Source organism: Cricetulus griseus, assembly GCF_003668045.3.
Source record: "Cricetulus griseus strain 17A/GY chromosome 1 unlocalized genomic scaffold, alternate assembly CriGri-PICRH-1.0 chr1_1, whole genome shotgun sequence".
NCBI classification, from domain to species: domain Eukaryota; kingdom Metazoa; phylum Chordata; class Mammalia; order Rodentia; family Cricetidae; genus Cricetulus; species Cricetulus griseus.
Window position 1 is genome coordinate 87,524,212 of NW_023276807.1, and position 18,554 is coordinate 87,542,765.

Sequence of the window (18,554 nt, forward strand, 5' to 3'; positions counted from 1 at the left end):
AGGGAACTAAGAGCCTGTGCCATGGTCCTTTTCATATGTGGTTTCACTTTCAATAGTTTCAGTTATTCATTCTCCAAAAAAACAGTAAGTGGAAAGTTCCAGAAATAAACAGTTCATAATTCTGGGGTGAATTTGATTGCAATCTATTGTTTATAGTTGTTTAATTTCATGATTAGTCATTGTTATTCTCTTCTGGTGCCTGCTTTACAAGTCGAGCTTTATTATAAGGATATATGTATAGGAGAAAAGAAGAGCATAGAGAGGGCTCAGTAGCTCCTGGGCTCCTGGCGACTCCCTGAATGCTAGGGGAGCCTGTGTGCATTAGGGAATACCTACCTAGTAAAAACTTCTCATTGTCACTGGCCCCAACAGCTGCCTGCTTTTCTGATGGGCTGTCAAGGCAGCATGGCTATTTATTTTTCTCTGAAGCACACTTACTTACAAAGCTCACAGAAGGGGTGGGGAGGGCCAGGAAAGGAAAAACAGAAAAGGAAGCATGCAATAAGAGAGCGGTGTAGATATTTGGGAGAGATTCAGCTCCTAAGGATGTAAACGGACAGAAAGAGATGACAAAAGTTGCAGAGATTGCTTTAGAGTTCTAGAAGAAGGGTGTAGATTGGTATCCTCTGCTCAGAGAAAGTCCCCAATAGGAAAATGCAAATGCACACTCTCAGTGAGCTATGCGATGGCTGGGTGAAGTTTTGAGAACTTTTCTATCCATGTGGCCAGCAAAGTCTAAGATGTAAATACAAATGCCAGGATCACTGTTTTGCATAGGGGTAAAAGAGAGGCTTGGGGTTTGAAGAGGTCGAATAACTCAGAGCAGGTGCTAAGTGGGAAAGATGGAGTCTGTCTGGACCCTCATCATCTGACTTTGATACCTGGGAAGTAGGAGTGAGATAAGGCACAAGGAGTGGAGAAGACTGTAAGGTCCCTAAGAGACAGATTGGTTCACCTTTTTATGTCACAACCCTGTCAGTCAGCCTTGCTGATGGGCTGATTCAGAATGAGGACCAGCAGGTGCAGGGATGTTCTCCTTTACACGAAGTGGCCAGAGACAGTTCCCATATTTCTCTTGAGGTATGCACATCACCCAGCACATTTCTGGCTGTATTTGTCCAGAGGGAAAGATCCTTTGTAATCTCATCAGGAGACTCACACCCTATGAATGGTCAGTACAGCAGCTACAAGCCCTGGGGCAACATAAGGAATGTGCTGGATCAGAGTAGCTAACAAGATTGTAGGCACCTATGTGCGCAAGAAAGTAGAAGTGGCCGATTTTTATCTAGAAGGAGCATTTGATAAGTAAGGATACTTACTGTGTCCACCCAAGCAAAGTTGCCAGTGTGCACAGTGTGCTTATTTTGAGAGGCAAGCACTTGTCCCTAATTAACTGAGTCACTAGTATGAGTGGCACTACAACTCCACAAAAGAACTCGAGCCTCCTTAATCAAAGGGAACAAGCTTAGCTGGGAATTCTCTGCTTTTGAAAACTCTTGAATCTTTTAGGTGGTGGCTTCACAAGTAGAGAGTCCTAAGTTTTTATCTTTCACTTAGCCTCCTTCTCAGCCATCTCGTCTTCCTGATTTATGTTTAATGCACTTAATATCTCCTAATTCTTCTTCAAATACCCGCTGCTTCCTATTTCAAAGCTTGGCTCCAACTTACCTTGTAAATGAATTGAACTGGACAGGGTGGCATATCTTCTCTCCCTATCCATCCTGGGCCTTTCCTCTTCCCTAGCATCTTGCCCTGGGATTCTTTTCTTTGTGGAGCCCTATGCTCTCATCCTCTGGGCTCCATCTTCAGATGGCTGTGGAGCCCTGTGCTCTCATCTTCTGGGCTTCATCTTCAGATGGCTGTGGCCCTGTGCCACACCTTTCCTCAGACCTCCTGACCACTAAGGACACAATGAAAAGGCGTCAGGGAGGAGGAGGAAATCACCCAGGAGTACCTTGAGGACTGATGTCCAGGATGCTAGAGAGTTGGAGGGTGGAGTTGCAACACATGAGGCAGCATGCTATGTAGGGAAGAGAGAGCACACATGTGAAAAACTGCTACAAAAGCCATGTCATCCTGGCTTCTCTGTGTCACTCAAGAATGATGTGGTCCGCATGAACAGAAATCTTCTTTTTTAAATGTTACAACTTCTAGAGATTACTTGGTGAAAATATTTTAAGACTGTAATACGTTCTGTCACATGTGACTATAACAAATATTTTAATATGATTTGAAGTCAGTAGACACATGAGTTATGGTTCTGTGGTGTGTGATTCTTTTTATGAAGCCCCTGAAGCATGTAGAGGGCTATTTTTCACTATGCTGACATTCCCTGGTGTAACTGCTTGGTGAGTTCTTGTTTATTTATTTATTTTGTTTCCCTATCATGCTGTAGTTTTACAAAGCTTTCAGCCTGCAAACTGTGAGGCAGGAAAGCAGAGGAGAAAGCTTTTAGGAACCCTTTCTACAGTGAGCATAGATCCTCTGGTCCTGAGCTTTGCCACAATGTATGGTTCTAACTTAGTGCTTCTCAGACTTAATTAGGTAAAAATCACCAGTGTTAAGCTCTTGCTGGACCATACAGTGTTGGTTTAGTTGGTTTCAAGTGCTGTGTAAGGATTGGGGCTTGTAAAAAACGCTCTTATCAGTCTGTAAGTAGTCAAGGTGGTGGAAAAGATTTGCTTTAAGCTAGACTTTGGAAACTGGCTTATATACCACTTTTCAAGTGCATCCTATATGCCTCAGATAAAGAAGTTCTATCTATGAACACACACACACACACACACACACACACACACACACACACACACACACAAATGCACACATTCTTGATAACCACTAAGTATGTGTGTGTGCATGCACATGTGCCCATTGCTTGCCTGTGTATAAGATTCCATGTTTGATAATATTTTCCCCTTTAAAAATATATTGTTGCCAGGCAGTGGTGGTGCACACCTTTAATTCTAGCATTCAGCAGTCAGAGAGGCAAGCAGATCTCTGAGTTCAAGGCTGGTGTGTGTTCTGCAAAGCGAGTTTCAGGATAGGTTCCAAAGCTACATAGAGAAACCCTGTCTGAACAAACAAACAAACAAAACAAAAATATGTATTTTCAGGGCTGCATATAGCCTTCTAGTCATTCATTAACACATGAATCACTTCTTGGAGAAACAGTTTCAAGACACAGTGGTGGGCATGTTAAGCTATCTTTACACAACCACAAAGGCCTTGGTTCTCAGTGCACTCCCTGAGTGACTGATTCAGAACATGTTTTGAATGGCTTTTCTTTCACACATGCAAGTGTGTTCAATTGGGGGTCTTTCCATTTAGTTCTAGGGTTAGAGTCTCTCTCTCTCTCTCTCTCTCTCTCTCTCTCTATATATATATATATATATATATATATATATATATATATATCTGTAATATCTTGTAATGTGCTCACATCTGCAACTGCCCAAAATTCTATTAAGAAGTTCTACAGTTTTTGTGAGGATTTTCCATGGTGTTTAGTTGTTAAAAAACAATGCTCAACAGCTAAAAAATGAGTAAAATCTATTTTTTCTTTGTATTCCTCATGCTATTGTCCTGAGTATAGGTAACTAATTTGCTACTGTTCCCCTAAGGGAGAGTAAAGTCAAACAGATGTATTAGATTTCTAAAAAAAAAAAAAAAATAGTATTCTTGTCTCAAAAGAACCAATTACAATGATTCAAATGGGTGGGGAAAGCATTGAAAATGTACTTTCTCTCTTAGTTTCTGTTGCATCTGTCCATAGTACTTTATTTCAGTGAACAAATATATTATATTGTGTCTGGGTCTTGAGGATGTGCTAAGTACAGGTTTGAGCAGTTCTTACATTCTATGACTGCAGAGACTTTACAGTCTTTATTTAATCCCACCAGATGCACTTTGAGATTTTGGAATGTTTTTGTGTCTGTGTGTTTCACAAAAATTCATAAACATTTCCATTCAGGATCTTAGCTATTTGGTTGGTTTCTTTCCACATTTCTCACCCCATTACATTTTATACATTATTTGTGTTGACAGTGGAGACTCATGAAGTGATAGATGCTTAATTGAATGTGCTATTTATGCCAAAGAAGTAATTCCAAATTTATTTCAACATGCTGGCAATCCCCAACATACAAACACCCAAATTATGACTGACCTACATACATACACGGATGTTCTCTGACTCATATTTTCACTGTATTATATCCACAGGATCATTTACAGTGATGACAATGTCTTAAAAAACAAAACAAAACAAAAAACCTGGCATGTTCAGAAACACAGCTCCCTAAATATGGTCAGGAATTAAGGAGAGAAGGTAGTAAATTGGGAATATGTGTATGGGGTGGGGGTTGTGAGAGCTGATGGTCAATTTTGAAATACACTGGACTCTTGTGAGTACTGTATAGACTGACTCTAAAAAGTCATTCTTTCCAATGCCAACTATGGCTTTTGAAACCCTTCCTTATGTTAACTGAAATTCTATCATTTAAGGAGTCAGGTTGACTTTCACTGACACATCTTACTTTATTTACTTTTGGCTTTTGAAAGGAGATCTCACGTAGTCCATGCCACCCTAGACCTCAAGATGTAGTTGAGGATGACCTTGAACTTCTGATCCATTGCCCCCACTTTCAAGGGCTGGGAATACTGGCCTGTCCCACTACCCCAGAAATAAATCTTACCTTACAATCCGTAGTTCATACAGGAACTTGAGAATGGTGTCAGGGATTCCTTTCACATCTGATGTGAAATTTCCCAGGCTTCCTACTGACACTCTGCTTGTCTCTAGGAGGATGCAAAGGTGAGCATTTGGGCTGATGCAAGAAGATGAAGGTAAATTTAGATCAGAATAGGTATAAGAAAGAGAAGAGCCTCCCTCAGGTGTTGGAGCTCTTAGGAGTTCCAAGGAAGAGGTGCTGTACAGTAAGAGAGAGACACAGAAAAGGAGAGGGCTAAGGGCAATTGTAATGTTCAGCTTTTGCCAGTTTACAGAAATGTGAAAGGAAATGGACTTCCTCCTCAGGCTGGCACTGTCTTTCTATGCCCAGGACTCCCAGGCAACTGGGCGTTTCCTTGACTTAATGCTTTGCCTTTGCTGAGCTGACCTTGGATCCTAACAATAGTCTTAACTTTCATTTCTGTGGAATAATCTTCAAATATCCAATAGGCCTAGTGACCAATTCCTGTTAGCATGCCAGGTGTCTAAGTTAGATTCTGTCTGAATGGGCTTACTGCTTTTCCATCCCTTATTCCTTTCTTTTTTAATTTTTTAAGGCTTTATTACTTCATTTCCTTAGTGTTTGTTTACATGCACTCACACATGCTACAACATACATGTGGAGGTCAGAAGGCAACCTGTAGGAGTCACGCTGTTGACAATGGGATTATTAGGCTTGGCACGTGGTGCATTTACTCATTGAACCATCTCTCCAACCCCACCCAGCATTCTTCACCCTTAGTTTGGAAAGGGAAAGTATGTGAGATTAACTAGAAAGGGACACAGTGGAGTGAAGCTTTGTTTGATGAAACTTGCATGATGCTCTGGCACACAATGGAGAAGGCTCTGACTCTACAGACATACCCTGGCAGTTCAGGATTCCCAGAACTGTAGAGACTCACAAGGCTGTAACTCTCCTTCCCGCAACTGTCCAGTATCATCGGTACCACTATCCCAGTGAGTTCTATGGCTGGGTTGTGCTGTATGAGGCTTCTGGACTATTCTTCCTGTCCTATAGCCTCTGAAAGCTGTCTTCTGTCCTCTTGCCTTGCTTTTCACTACTATGAATACTACTATGATTTTTGTTCAGGTTCACTCTAGGTCAGTGCTCTTACTTGATGCACTCTTGGATTTGGATTTTTATTGCTGTCTGACTAAGTCCATGAGTTTGCAACTATATATTTATCACGGTGATTATGCTGTTTAGCTTCTGGGCCCTCCGATTGGAATGCTTAATGGAAACCAAAAGTCTTTCTGATTCAGTTCACAGTTTGTGTCCCATTCAAGTACTAACCATGCCTGTCTATGCTTAGCCTCCAAGAGAGATGAGCTGGGGCTTGTTCAGAGTGGTATGACTGCAGATGTGTTGTTTGCCATCTGTGCTCAGCACAGACATGGTACTAGGGCCAATGTGGGAGTGCGGTGCTCTTTGTTAAACGCACTGACAGTAATAAGAGCTGCAGTGGATGATGGGGTTGTGTATGTGAGGATCACTGTGAAAAGGGAAAGTGAGAGTGGTACTTTATAGAAGGAAGTCTTTTCTGCAAGTGTTGAGTCATTGTCTTCTCTTTCTGTAGTCTGCAAAAGGGTAGAATAGAATTGAACTCTGTCCACAGTTATTAATTCATTCTTGTCATCATTTAACAAACTTAAATTCACCTAGAAAGTCAAAATCTCATAACCAATTTCAGTAGATCCAAGTTGTGGTAACATTTATAGATATTTCTGAGTGCCAGTATTTCAAGGTAGTTTAGTATTTGTTTCCTTGTTGTTGCTTTGAGATAGATAGGGTCTCACTATCTAAGTCCAGCTGGTCTTGAATGAATTGTCCTCCCACCACCATTTTCAGATGCTGTAAATCCAGTGTGTGCCAGTGAGCCTGGCTGTAGATCTGAGCCTCATGCTTAGCTCCTCCTTTTCTATCAGTGCCATTGGTGTATCTGAACCATACACCATTTGTGAAGAACATGCTAGAGTTTGGCTCAGGGATAGCATGTCTATAACTGACTCCTTATCATGGTTTTCACAAGAATCATCTCAAACTTTTCAGGGAAGTTGTGGGTTAGCGTTAGCAGAACCTGCTTTTTTTTTTTTTTTTTTTTTTCATTGTTTTCTCTTGGTCAAGTGGGAATTACTTTGAACCAAGAACAAAGAAACATTAATCACTTGAGTTTGAGCAGAATTATAGAAGGGAAGACAAGAAATTAACAGAATCTTAATTAATATTAATCACACAGTTAATCGCTGATTTTGATCCCTATCTGTTTTTAATATTAGATTCTGATTAGAAGAGACCTGAAGTATACTTTGTTTTTATTTAAAACATAGGCTGGGCATGGTAACACAAAATTTTAATCCCAGCACTAGGAAGGCAGAGGCAGGAAGATCTCTGTAAGTTTGAGGGCAGGATGGTCTAAATAGCAAGTTCCAGGACAGTCAGAACTATATAGAAAGACTTTATTTCCAAACAAACAAAACACAACAACAAAAGTACTAAGACTTAGGCCTTGGAATATGCTTTTATATGTCTGCTGAAAATTCTTCCCAATGTCACCTAAAATGGAACCCTTGACATACCACAGACACTGAGTTCTCACACAACTCATTGCTGACATATTGCTGAGGCAAGTGTATGGAATGCTGGGGGAACAATGGGGTGATTTCTTGGAAAAGGAGAGAAAATCCAAAGTCCCAAGGATTTTAGATTTACAACAAATGTTTAAAATGTGAGTCCTGAGTTTAAGACCAGGAAGAAATTGTCTGCTAAAGACAGTTGAATTTCTTTGCTACAGAAAAACTAGGAAATAAATGAAGTAGAGACTATACATATTTCATTAGGAAAATAAAGAGGAAGCAAATAGCCTCTGCTTTACCTTTTAATGTTGAAGTCAGAAAAATTGTACCAACCACAAAATCCTTTAGTTAGGTAAGACATTTTCAGTGACAATTACAGGAAGCACTGGCCTGTTTCTGAAGGGCCAAGGCAAGCATTCTCAAGCTCTCTGACACTGTGACTGTGAGGTGTTCTTTGCTCATGATGAGCTTTAGAGTCTGAGAACACTTTGTAATCCTGTAGAATGCATCTCTCTTATGCTTTCTACTTTATCAAGTTTCATGTGTAAGCATTTCCCAAGACTTTCACTCATATATATCTTGGAAAGAAATGTAACAGGTAGAAATCAAAGTCATGTTATCTCTGCGCAGTGGAAAAAAATATATTCAGCATTCACTAAAACACATTGTTCCCTTTAAACTGTGATGACATTGTTCCCTTTACACTGTGATGACACTGGGTTAGAAACAGACACAAGTATGACTTGGCCCCTGCTGTAATGAAAACATGTCTAAGAGTTGGTGGTCTTAGGAGGGTATGAAGTATTCAGGGAGGTGAATGTGTGGCAAAAAATAAAAACACCCAGTTTTGGGTGGAAGGGACAATGTAAGTCAGCCAGAGTCCAGGAAATGCTTCGTGTGGGAGATAGCAGTAGAATGTGGCCTTAAAGGTCACCAAGAAGCTTTGTCATCATGCTCGAGGAAGGAAGAGAAGCCTACTTCAGTGAAAGAAGCAGCCCAAGGAACCATAAAGAGCTGAGAGCTATGGAGTACAGAGAGCTTCCCACAGGCACAGGACCACAAGGCTGTGGATGACTGAGAACACTGAGTCTTGGTAAAATCTTTGCTGAAAACACTCTTGGGAAAGAAGCTGTGAAAGTCCCTCCATGCCAGGCTAAAAGTTATAATCTCCATCCTAAGGGCAAAGGGGTACCAGGGAAGGCCATGAGTGCCAGAGTACTATGATCAGATACGTATTTTAGGAAAATGATTCTGGCAGCTCCTGTGCTTTTGAAATGAAGACAATACAACTCCTGAGGATCTCTGAAATATCCTAGCTAATTTCTGAGGAAGAAGTGTTTGTAAATCTTGCCATTTATCCACTTAACATAACACAGAGGCATTATTCTACCTGATTTTGGGGGGAACTGGATACCCCAGGATCCAGAGAAGTGGGTTTGGGGTGAGTTTTTACATTTTCTAACATTCCTAACACTTGACCCCCTGCAAAGAAATCTAACCTTTCTATATAGATAAGACATTTTCCATAGTGAGGACAAGGGAGGCTGGACTCACTCTGCTGGGGTGGGGCATATTTTTCCCTATGTAGATTTACTGTGGAAGATCCAAGAGAAAAAGGAAGCTCTTCATGTCCTGCTCTTTCTGTCCACAGTCACAGCATATGACAATGATCCCCTCTGCAGGAAGATTTAGCCATCTTCAGTGGGTCTTGAAATGACTATTTTCAGGACAAAATAAACTTTCTCCAAGTTTGAGAAGTATAATTATCAATGACATTGGGTATTGAATCTAGGTACATCTGAGGACAAGACACTGCTATTCCTAAAGGCTGTAAGAGAAGAAAAGTAAAGGAATAGGGTATGACCCCGAGCTATGGGGTCTCCACACAACATTGTAAATGAGAATGTTCTCGAATCTATGATTGTCTGGTAACTTCCAGCAAAAGAAGGGGGTCCCAACCTTATGTCTCCATGTGCCCTGGAAGTTGAAAGTTCACTTCCTTAATTACGAGTTTGGCCTCTGTCATACACAACCTGTAACACACAACCCGCTTTATTTTTACCTGATGACCCACTAACAGGCAGAGTTTCCATCAGTTAAGCTTTTAGGCAGATTTTGGGGAATGACAGTCCTAGGAGAAAAGGGAGAGATAGATTTAAAAAAAAAAAAAAAAGGAACAGGGCTTGGACCTGTCTGTAGAGGAATTCCCTGCTGACCTGGCCACTCTGACCTATTGAATGGTCTGAATACAATAAATGCCGCTTTATCCTGCCTTGAAAGGGAGGAGATAGCAGAGTTGAAATGCCTAGGCATGCTTAAATAGGCAACTTGGGATGTTTGAGTTGAGTGTGTTTGAAATCTGAGCTCTCTGGCAGCCTGGGAATTGCCACAGGTCACCTGCCTTGCTCTACAGGGATAGGCCCAAGTCTCACCAGAGACTGTCCATAGCAGAATTGTAGTACAAATTCCTTTCTTTGTTGGTTGGCCTCTTTCACTAGACCATGGCCTATAAAATTTTGTAAAAACAATCCTTAAATATTATTTGAAAGGGCAAATGGCCCACGCTGAAAGGTTTGACAGTTTGACATATAGTGCGTGGTTTTGATAGCTTGGAAACTGCAAAGTGTGGCCAAGAGTCTCCCCCTGCTTGTTAGAAGCCTGGTGTTGGTGGACTAGTATCCTTTTGCTGTGCAGTTCTTTTGCTTCTTGAATCTGACAGGCAATGAGTCTGCTTCAGTGATCTTCAATCCTTTTAGACTAATTTGTGAGAGAGCAGAAAAGCTAGCACCTTAGAATGCAGCGTCCAAAAGCACCAAGCCAGGTACCGCCAATTAATCATAGCAAAGCAGAATCCTCTGGAGTCCTCTGCTAGCATCAGATCCTATGCCCAGAAAGTCACATAGGTGAGGGAAAAAAAGGAATGTGAGTGGCCTGGTCTGCTCTCATCAGAACCTGGCAAGTTGCAGGGAGTGGATTTCTGCATTAGAATGTTGCATACGTGCAGCAGTGTGCACGAAGGCAGCTATGGCTGCCTCTGCATAGCCAAAGGCCATTTTCAGGAGCCTCTAGCCCCTCAGTCACTGGCCTACTAGTTAATTGCCACACGGACTTCATGACACATGGGCAGATAATATGACATTTTCGGTTTCTGTCACTAGCAAACGCTACAACGTTGCTTGCACTAGTTGCTAAGAAGCTGTCAGAAGCCATTAGCAGTTGGCTAAAGTCGCCCTGTGGCATTTCCTCATAGCATCAGCAAAACGAGCATAAATCACCCACTGGAGCCCACTGCTACCCTAATGAGGCCGTAAGCTTGTTTATGGAGGAGCATCATTTTTATGATTATTTCCACCTTTTCAGTTTGCCTTCATTTGGCGGCAGGAGAAGTCAGCACCAGGAATGAAGTCACCGCTGACATTTTACAAATGGGCTTCAGAACCCCTGCCTGCTGCCGTGTGGTCGGCCGTGGTTCTCCAAGTTTGTGTAGTGATCTTAAAAATAAAAAAAGGGAAATAAATCCTCCCGAGACCACATTGAGGTGACTGTATCAAATTGCGGAGTGAATTGAAATGCTAAAGGTACAATTGACCATTTAGACTCTCCTCTGAGGTCGAGACGCTGCGAGATCAATTTTCAATTTTAGAAAGTGGAAGAGGTTAAACAATTTATTAAAATCTATGAAAGTGTTTGCTTTTAGAATACTCTGTTTTATTATGCTCTTCTCAGCCCCCATCTTCTCCATTTCCCTAACCGTGTTGGGAAGGAGCAAGGTTTATTGTTTTAGGCGTTCTGAACATGCAGCAGTATTTACACTGGATTGAAAGCATTTGCTTCCAATGAAAATCTTGTCTTAGATTACAACCCAGCAGTGTAATTTCCCTCCCAGATGGGAGTAAAGTAGCTGTATTTGCCTAAAAACAGTAGGAAGAACAAACTGTGCATTAAGCCAGGGCTGTTTTTGGCTTGAGCTAATGATGTAACAGAAACCTTTTATTCAGGAGAGGTCACTGCCAGGGACTGAAGGGGTGATCTGGCTCCTGCCTGAAAGGCTTCTCCATTGTATCTACATAAGTCTTCACTTAAAAAATTCTGGCCCTAATGCTTTTGCTTTCATACAGCAGAAATAAACAGGAAAGGTCCTGGGGAGTGTTACACGTGGAATACAGAAAGCCTCCCTCTGCTAATGGAGTATATAATTCAGGTGCCCTCAAGGCACACTTTCAGGAATTCTTTTGCCCGAGGTAATGGGAAGCTAAGGCTGCTTTAAGGCCTTGATTATCTATTAATGCACAAAGCTGGAAAAAAGTCATCTCCACTGGATTACGGTAGATATTTCCATAAATTATCAATGAATTCTCTCCTAGGCAGGCACTAGACATTGCTTGCTAAATTAATCTGAAGGGGTTTGAGATGGATAAAAAGGCTATTTTTGTGAAGGTGGAAACCTATCATGGAGAGGTGGTGAAAACAGTATTGTTGGGCTAGCTTTTCATTTTTAATCACTGATCGGGTCATATGTTTCTTTTCCTTGGCCACCCTTCGCATATCGAAAGTGGATCAGCTATTGCAAATGTGAATGCTGTGGAGTTGTTTTCTTTTCTCATGTTTCTTTAATGAATTGTTATTTTATGTGGTGAATTGCTTCTCTGTAGGAGCAGCTTCTTTAAATACTGGACTTTGAAAGAATGTATTAGGCAAACCCAAGGGGATTTCCCATGAAACACTTGGTTATGCAAATAAAGAGTGGGCAGCATTGACTTAGGTGTGTGGGTGTCTGGTCCACCAGGAACCCCAACATCAGCATGCCCAGCCATGTGACCTTGAAGCACAATACTTTCTTCATTAGTTGGATGGGTTGTGATAGCTTTGGAATTGGGAGGTCTTCGTGATCTTTTCTAGGGAGACCCATTCTATGAGCTTGGGCAACTTTCATAACTTTATATAATGTTAAGTGCACTAAAATTATAAATTTTTATAGAAGTTTACATTACTAAGCTCTGCTAGAACACATGGTGTGGTGTAGCTCTACTAAAAGTCAAAATGTTGGACTCTATCTGCTCCTTATTGATGGGGTTTATCTCAGGGCACATCAAGGCAATTGAGAAACACAGGGGGCGGGGGTCACTTTTCGGGTTACAAGGTGAAGGGTGGGTTTCCTGAGAAAACAGTTAAGAAAAATTGAAGCTCTTATTTGCGTTATAACTACTATAGATGACAGAATAAGCAAAATCAAAATAGAGGTTTCTTGTTGCATTGAGGACCTGAAGTAGAACCAAGCAATGGAGGAGGTGAAGCCTTGTAAGAAGAATCTGATGTGAGTTCCAATAGGTAGTCATCAGGCAAATTGTATTACCAAAGTGTCAAGTTCTTTGGACCATAGGTTCCCAATGACTTATTTAATGGGATGAGTGTGCCCTGGGGTGTAGTTGTTACTGCATTTCTAAGCCTTGCCACTGGAGTTCTTTATTCTGGGCCCAGATCAATCCGTCCATTCTCAAAGTCCATTACTAAAATTCACAGACAGGACAGAGGTTTCAGGTAGCTCCCTGGTGAGAAGATGACCCATCAGAGCATGGCGGCTGATCAAGTGTAGTGGGTTTAGTCCGCTGTTGTTTGTCCTTTGACTTTGGTGCAAAGATCAAAAGTAGGTATTTCTATTTTAGATCTTGTGACTTATTTTGGTTCCTGTGATTATAAGGGTAATGCTTTTTTTCCCTCATTTTGTCAAATATGGCATTATTAAAGGAAGACTGTATTATCATTTTATTGAGTCACAGAGCTGAAATATTTCTGAAAATATACAACTCAAGTGTTTATAACAAAATCAGTAGAAAAATTAGGATCCATTAGGAATACGTTACCAGGTGACATCTCAGTGTGCAATACTTTAAGAAGAAATTTTAGAAACTGCCCAGATTATTAGTGCAGTACAATTCTAGCATTGCTTTATTTTATTTCAATAGTAATTATTTTTTAATTAAAAGATGCATCAGGGGTTTTCTCTCACTAAACTTGACGCTGTTGCTACACTAGGAAAAATATCTTCTTTGAAGCATTCCACGGCAAATTGTTTATGTGATGGATTGCCTGCATTTCCCCCATCCTGCTCCAACCAGTCTTAAGATAGATCACCTATGGCAGTAGTTGCTGTATTAAATGCATCTTGTCACCAGTTGACGTCAGTGACTTTGTATGGAGTTCAAATACCCAGGCAGAGATCTCCAGTAGCAATGCCACCACACTGAACTCCCCAGTAGAGGTGTTACATATAATGGAATAATTACCATGGCAACAAGCCACTCGAGAGATGGATATTTCCCTCCATTCCTTTTGTGTTTAGCACTGATCTTTGGAAGACCTTTTTCTTTTTTAGACATGATGATTTTTGAGCTGAGACCTTGTTCTTTCTCTTTGTCTTGGAATAAAATGAAAGTACCGAAGAAACTACTAATCATTTAACTGCTCTTTTGGTTTTGTTTGTATCCAAAGGCATTCTATTTGAATAAAGTATGTTAAGGTAGCATCAGTCAAAATTTGATTCACTATGTTTGCAGGTGATGGCTTGGACAACAGTGTAGCTTCCCCCAGCACAGGTGACGATGATGACCCTGATAAGGACAAAAAGCGTCACAAAAAGCGTGGCATCTTTCCCAAAGTAGCCACCAATATCATGAGGGCGTGGCTGTTCCAGCATCTAACAGTAAGTGGATTCTAAATGACATATGTAAACTAAATATGGACAATGAACCAGTTTTGATAGAGAAAAATGACCCCCCTGGACTTCAGACATCACTGTGTTCCCAGTTTTGAACAAAGGGCTGGCACTTATTTCCTTGACCCATACCCTAATGAGGAGCTTCATTTGAAGTTCACGATTCTAATTTTGTTAATTTTTGTAAGTTACAAGGCTTGGGAATCCATGTGTACTTGTGATTTTAAGTGTATATATTATATGAAGTTGCTTTTCAAAGTGAGTCTGAAGAACTTAGAACTAGTAAAGCTAGCTAAGAAGAGAGTCGAACCTATCCCAAAGATGGTATCTGTAGTGAGTGTTTTCATGGACCTTTGTAGTGAATGGTCTGAAAAATTGGCAACTCCCTTTTGATGGCAAAATGATCATGTAATTTGCCACACAGTGACTTGAATGGACCCTTCCATTATGACCGTGCTATGAGTCAGAGCCCCCAGTGAAAGTTGTCTCTGCATTTAGAACTGTAAAGGAAAACAGCAATATACAGCCCACTCTTCCTGTGCAATCCCTGGGGACTTTTGAAGCAGAACAGCAGTTTATATTGTCTGTGTGAGTACTGCTATTTTCACTGCAGGAATTCTGGAGATGTGAGAAACAGGAGACTCAGGGCTTCATGCCAACAGGGGATTTGTTTGGTTTGGTTATTGTTCTGAATGAATTTCATGCTCAAAATATTTATAATCACAATATTTGGGTGGATATTTTGTAAGTGTATGTGGATTTAATGATGTCTAAGAAAGAAGCCAAAATGAAAATTTATGGATAAAATAATATTCTGAAAATGAGTAAAATTTTGATCAGGGCATTTTCAATATTATAGACTAATATGGACAGGTTAAAACAGAGCTACATATATGAATGGAGGTTAAAAATTTGTGACTTTGGCTTCAATAGCCTCACTATTTTTAAACTTTGGTTACTTTTCTTAATGGCCATTGCCCCTAAACATGAAAGCCCAGAGCCTGGTGACCCTCACTCCCTTCCCCACTTTTCAAACCATGTTCCTCATGAGTTGTTCTGTTCTGAAGGGACATACTCAGTGGTATCTGGTCAAAATTACTTCTGCTGTTCTGCATAGGGGCTGTGCCTCCAGTAATACTCAAGGATATAAATTAATCCATGTTCTTCAGCCCTGGTGAATGGAGTCAAAGCTGAGAGCAGTGGCAATAGTTTTCTCTTCTGTCTTCTGAATCTTCCATGGTTCAAAACATGGTCTAGACAGTATTGAGCATTCTGAGTAAAGTTCATGAGATGGTTACTACTGGAGGTTACTGGTTTTAGACAACATGGTTTTGACAATATATTGGGTTTCCTTTAGATCTGACCCTGGTTTCATTACTTAAGATTCACTGCATGTAGGTAAATCTTTTGTCATCTGCCTTGTGTAATTTACCAACTGATGATTATCAACCACTGTTGAATTGGAGAAGGGAGGACTGTGGTGTCCTGGACCTGTGATGAAAGCATTCATTTAGAGAAGAGGTGAGAATGGGTCAAGGTGCTCATGCAGGGTTGCTGTAAGTTCATCCTGAGAGCCAAGCAGCTGACCTGCTTTGCAGTAAGAGTGCAATCAGGATGGCCCTGAACTTACAACCAAACTACTGCTAGTTCCTATCTTAACAGGAAAAAGAATTTGATATCTCAGGTCCTGTCAGCCTGAGAAGGAGCTTTGGGGAGACTTGATGCTGAGATCTTTCTGAATAAAATATAATCAAATATTGGTTCAGATAGAATCAGGAGAGACAAGAACAAGCTATGTTACTCACCTGCCAGTTTTCCCAGGTTGTACCCTTGTGAAGAACCTTGCAGAGAGCTATATTGTCTAAAGGAAATTAGAACCAGACAGATACCAAATCCTTCGTAATGGCATGATTTTATCTAAACCACAATGCTTATGTGAGTTGTGTTATAGGGACAATTGTAATGGAAATTACAAACTGTGTGGTTTCTGGAAGCCTGGCTAGTTGCCCTCAGTCACTGGCCTTGGTCACTGCCCTGGAAGGGAAGTCCTCCCTCCAGGCTTCTTGGGCTTTCTATGAATGTCTGTGGAAGTTGCATTGCAATTTCTACTGGAGACTTCCGCACCCTGACTCACTCCAGTGCCATCTGCTCATATAGAAATACTGATAAAAATAGTGATTTCTCAAAAGCCAGTTGCTCTGGTGACATGGTCTGAAAGCAAAGCTAGGAGACATTGGATTTTTCGCCCCTTTCCTTCCCCATTGAGCACCCACACCCCACCCCTGTAATGGAAAGACAAAAGAGTTTCCATGGTCAAGGAATGCCCTTCCCTCTGTGATGTCTGGGAAACATTAGCCAAGTCAGTCAGGAGCAAATTCCAGTAAATTCTACAGAAAAACAAACAAACAAAAAACCTGTTGATTGGAAAGAGTATTATTGCTCCGTGTTAATACTGAGCCTATGGTAACTCCTGGAGGAGTAGTTCTTTAGGGACAGTCCCTTTGGAAGACTGTCACAAATTGTAAACTATCACATTATTTTTATGTGATTAATGTAATTTATCTGAAAACTCCTTTCAAGAAATCTGCTGTACACAAAAAAACAATCAAAACTCTGGCTAGTTTAAAAAATTGCAATGACCATTTATTAGCAAATTGTAAGTGAACTTTTCTTAAATACCAAAAGGCATATTCTATAACCTGGAGCACCTTGTAGAAAGTAAGTTGCTAGGGTGTTTTTTTTTTTGTTGTTGTTTGTTTGTTTGTTTTCCTTTATTTTAAATGAAATGGACCAATCCTTCTATTGAGGTTCTTCAGTTAAAAAGTTGAAAAACGCTTTCAAGCATTTAAGTTGCTAGTTTTTCTTCCTCCTTTTTTTTAAAAAAAGAAATAGACCAATCCTTCTATTGAGTTTCTTCAGTTAAAAAGTTGAAAAAAACGCTTTCAAGCATTTGTGTGTCAAAGGCATAGAAAAGGCTTTGCACCAAGCTGCAGGGGAAGGAAACCACCTTGGTATTTAGTTTGCCACAGGTAGATTTAATCAGCAGGCCAGGTTACTAGTCTGGAGAGCTAATGGCTGATTCTTGGACTTAGGGACTCTAGCTGTCTAACCTGCACATTCTTGTGTATGGTAAAAACAACAGCAAAGGAGACAAGTCTAAAGCGCTGGTGATTATGGCGTGAGTAGACATTTCAATGCAGTCAATCCCCCCAGCTTAGGCTTCCTGAACATTTGTCAGTGCTGCTAAGTAGGGAAAGTCTCTTAAAAGAAACGATTCCCTTCAAGAGAAAAGGATGATTGACATGATTTAGATAGCTAATAAGAGAGAAGAGGAAAAGAAATAGAAGCATTTATTCATGTAGATGCTTGCATTTGCCTGAAGACAGACTATTACACACAATTTCAAACTACTTAATATCTTCGTGAGTAAGAATAAGTTTCGGACTTATGTCAGGTCTAGATATTTCCCCTTCTCCTGGGCATCATCCCCACAGTAAACAGCCTACTGTGTCTCAGGACTTCCCCTGTGTTATAGAGATATGTTCAGGGGACTCCTGGAATAAAGAAAAGTATGAAATATTCATGTCAGGTTAAAACCAACAGTCTTTTTTTCTTCTTTTGTTTCCCTACCTGATCATATTAGATTTCAAAAACATAATCTAGATAAAAAATGATTAATGAGGGTCTTATTTAGAATGTGAAGGGACTCGCTTGGAGCCTCTGTGTGTCCCAGGCATTCTGATAGTTAGGGGAAGTGGAGATTTTTGAGGTACAGACTCAAATGGAGAAAGCTCTTGAAGGCCAACACTTGGCTTTAACTGGCAGCCAGTCTTCCCAACTCCAAGTCCTTCCACTGATAGCAGGATCTCCTCAGGTGAAGCCTTGCAAATGCTGTTTCTGAGTAAAAACAAATATTTTCTGTGTGTCTGTTTCCTTCATTGTGTGTGTGTGTGTGTGTGTGTGTGTGTGTGTGTGTGTGTGTGTGTGTACGTCTAGCCTGGAAAATATTTTCATATGGGTGTTGGTCAAATTCATGCCTCAATTTCTGATTTCTAAGACTTTCCCCTCATGTGGATACAGCCAGTGTGAGGGTTTGTAGAATCTTCTGGGTTGAGAATGGTGTTTCCATAGAAACACTATTAGATGAAAAGTGCCCTGCGGGTCTGCCACTCTACACATGGAGCAAATGGAATTGGACTAGGAATTGATTGCTCTAGAAGAGACAGATGTTGTCCATTGGTTCTGATCTCAGTAACAAGATCCTTTGGAGGATCTCGGTGTCAGTCTTGCTAACAGTTCTGGAAGAATCGCTCTCTAAACACCGCAATTAATTACTGCAGTGGGAGAGTTCTAATTGACATCCCTATGGCTCATTCTGTTGACCAAGGTAAGAGAAGGGTTGGCAGGCAGGTCTGTATCCATGTAGGGAGCTATTGGTGGCATTTTTTTTCCTCTTCATATTTTTATTTCTTAGCAGTGGCTATTCTTAGCCAGCCTTGCCAGCTCTGAAAGAAGTAGACCAGGTTTTAGAAGGCAGAG

The 18,554-nt window shown here is 40.8% G+C and overlaps 1 protein-coding gene across 4 annotated transcripts in view; it reads left to right on the forward strand.

The window, feature by feature from the left end:
* Meis1 (Meis homeobox 1) overlaps positions 1-18,554 on the forward strand; it is a 140,308-nt gene that overhangs the window by 66,143 nt on the left and 55,611 nt on the right. For all 4 annotated transcript variants that reach the window (XM_027388072.2, XM_027388074.2, XM_035452884.1 and 1 more), the window contains one exon: positions 13,858-14,003. In XM_027388072.2, coding sequence (XP_027243873.1) covers positions 13,858-14,003 — 146 coding nt within the window. The remainder of the gene's footprint in view (positions 1-13,857; positions 14,004-18,554) is intronic.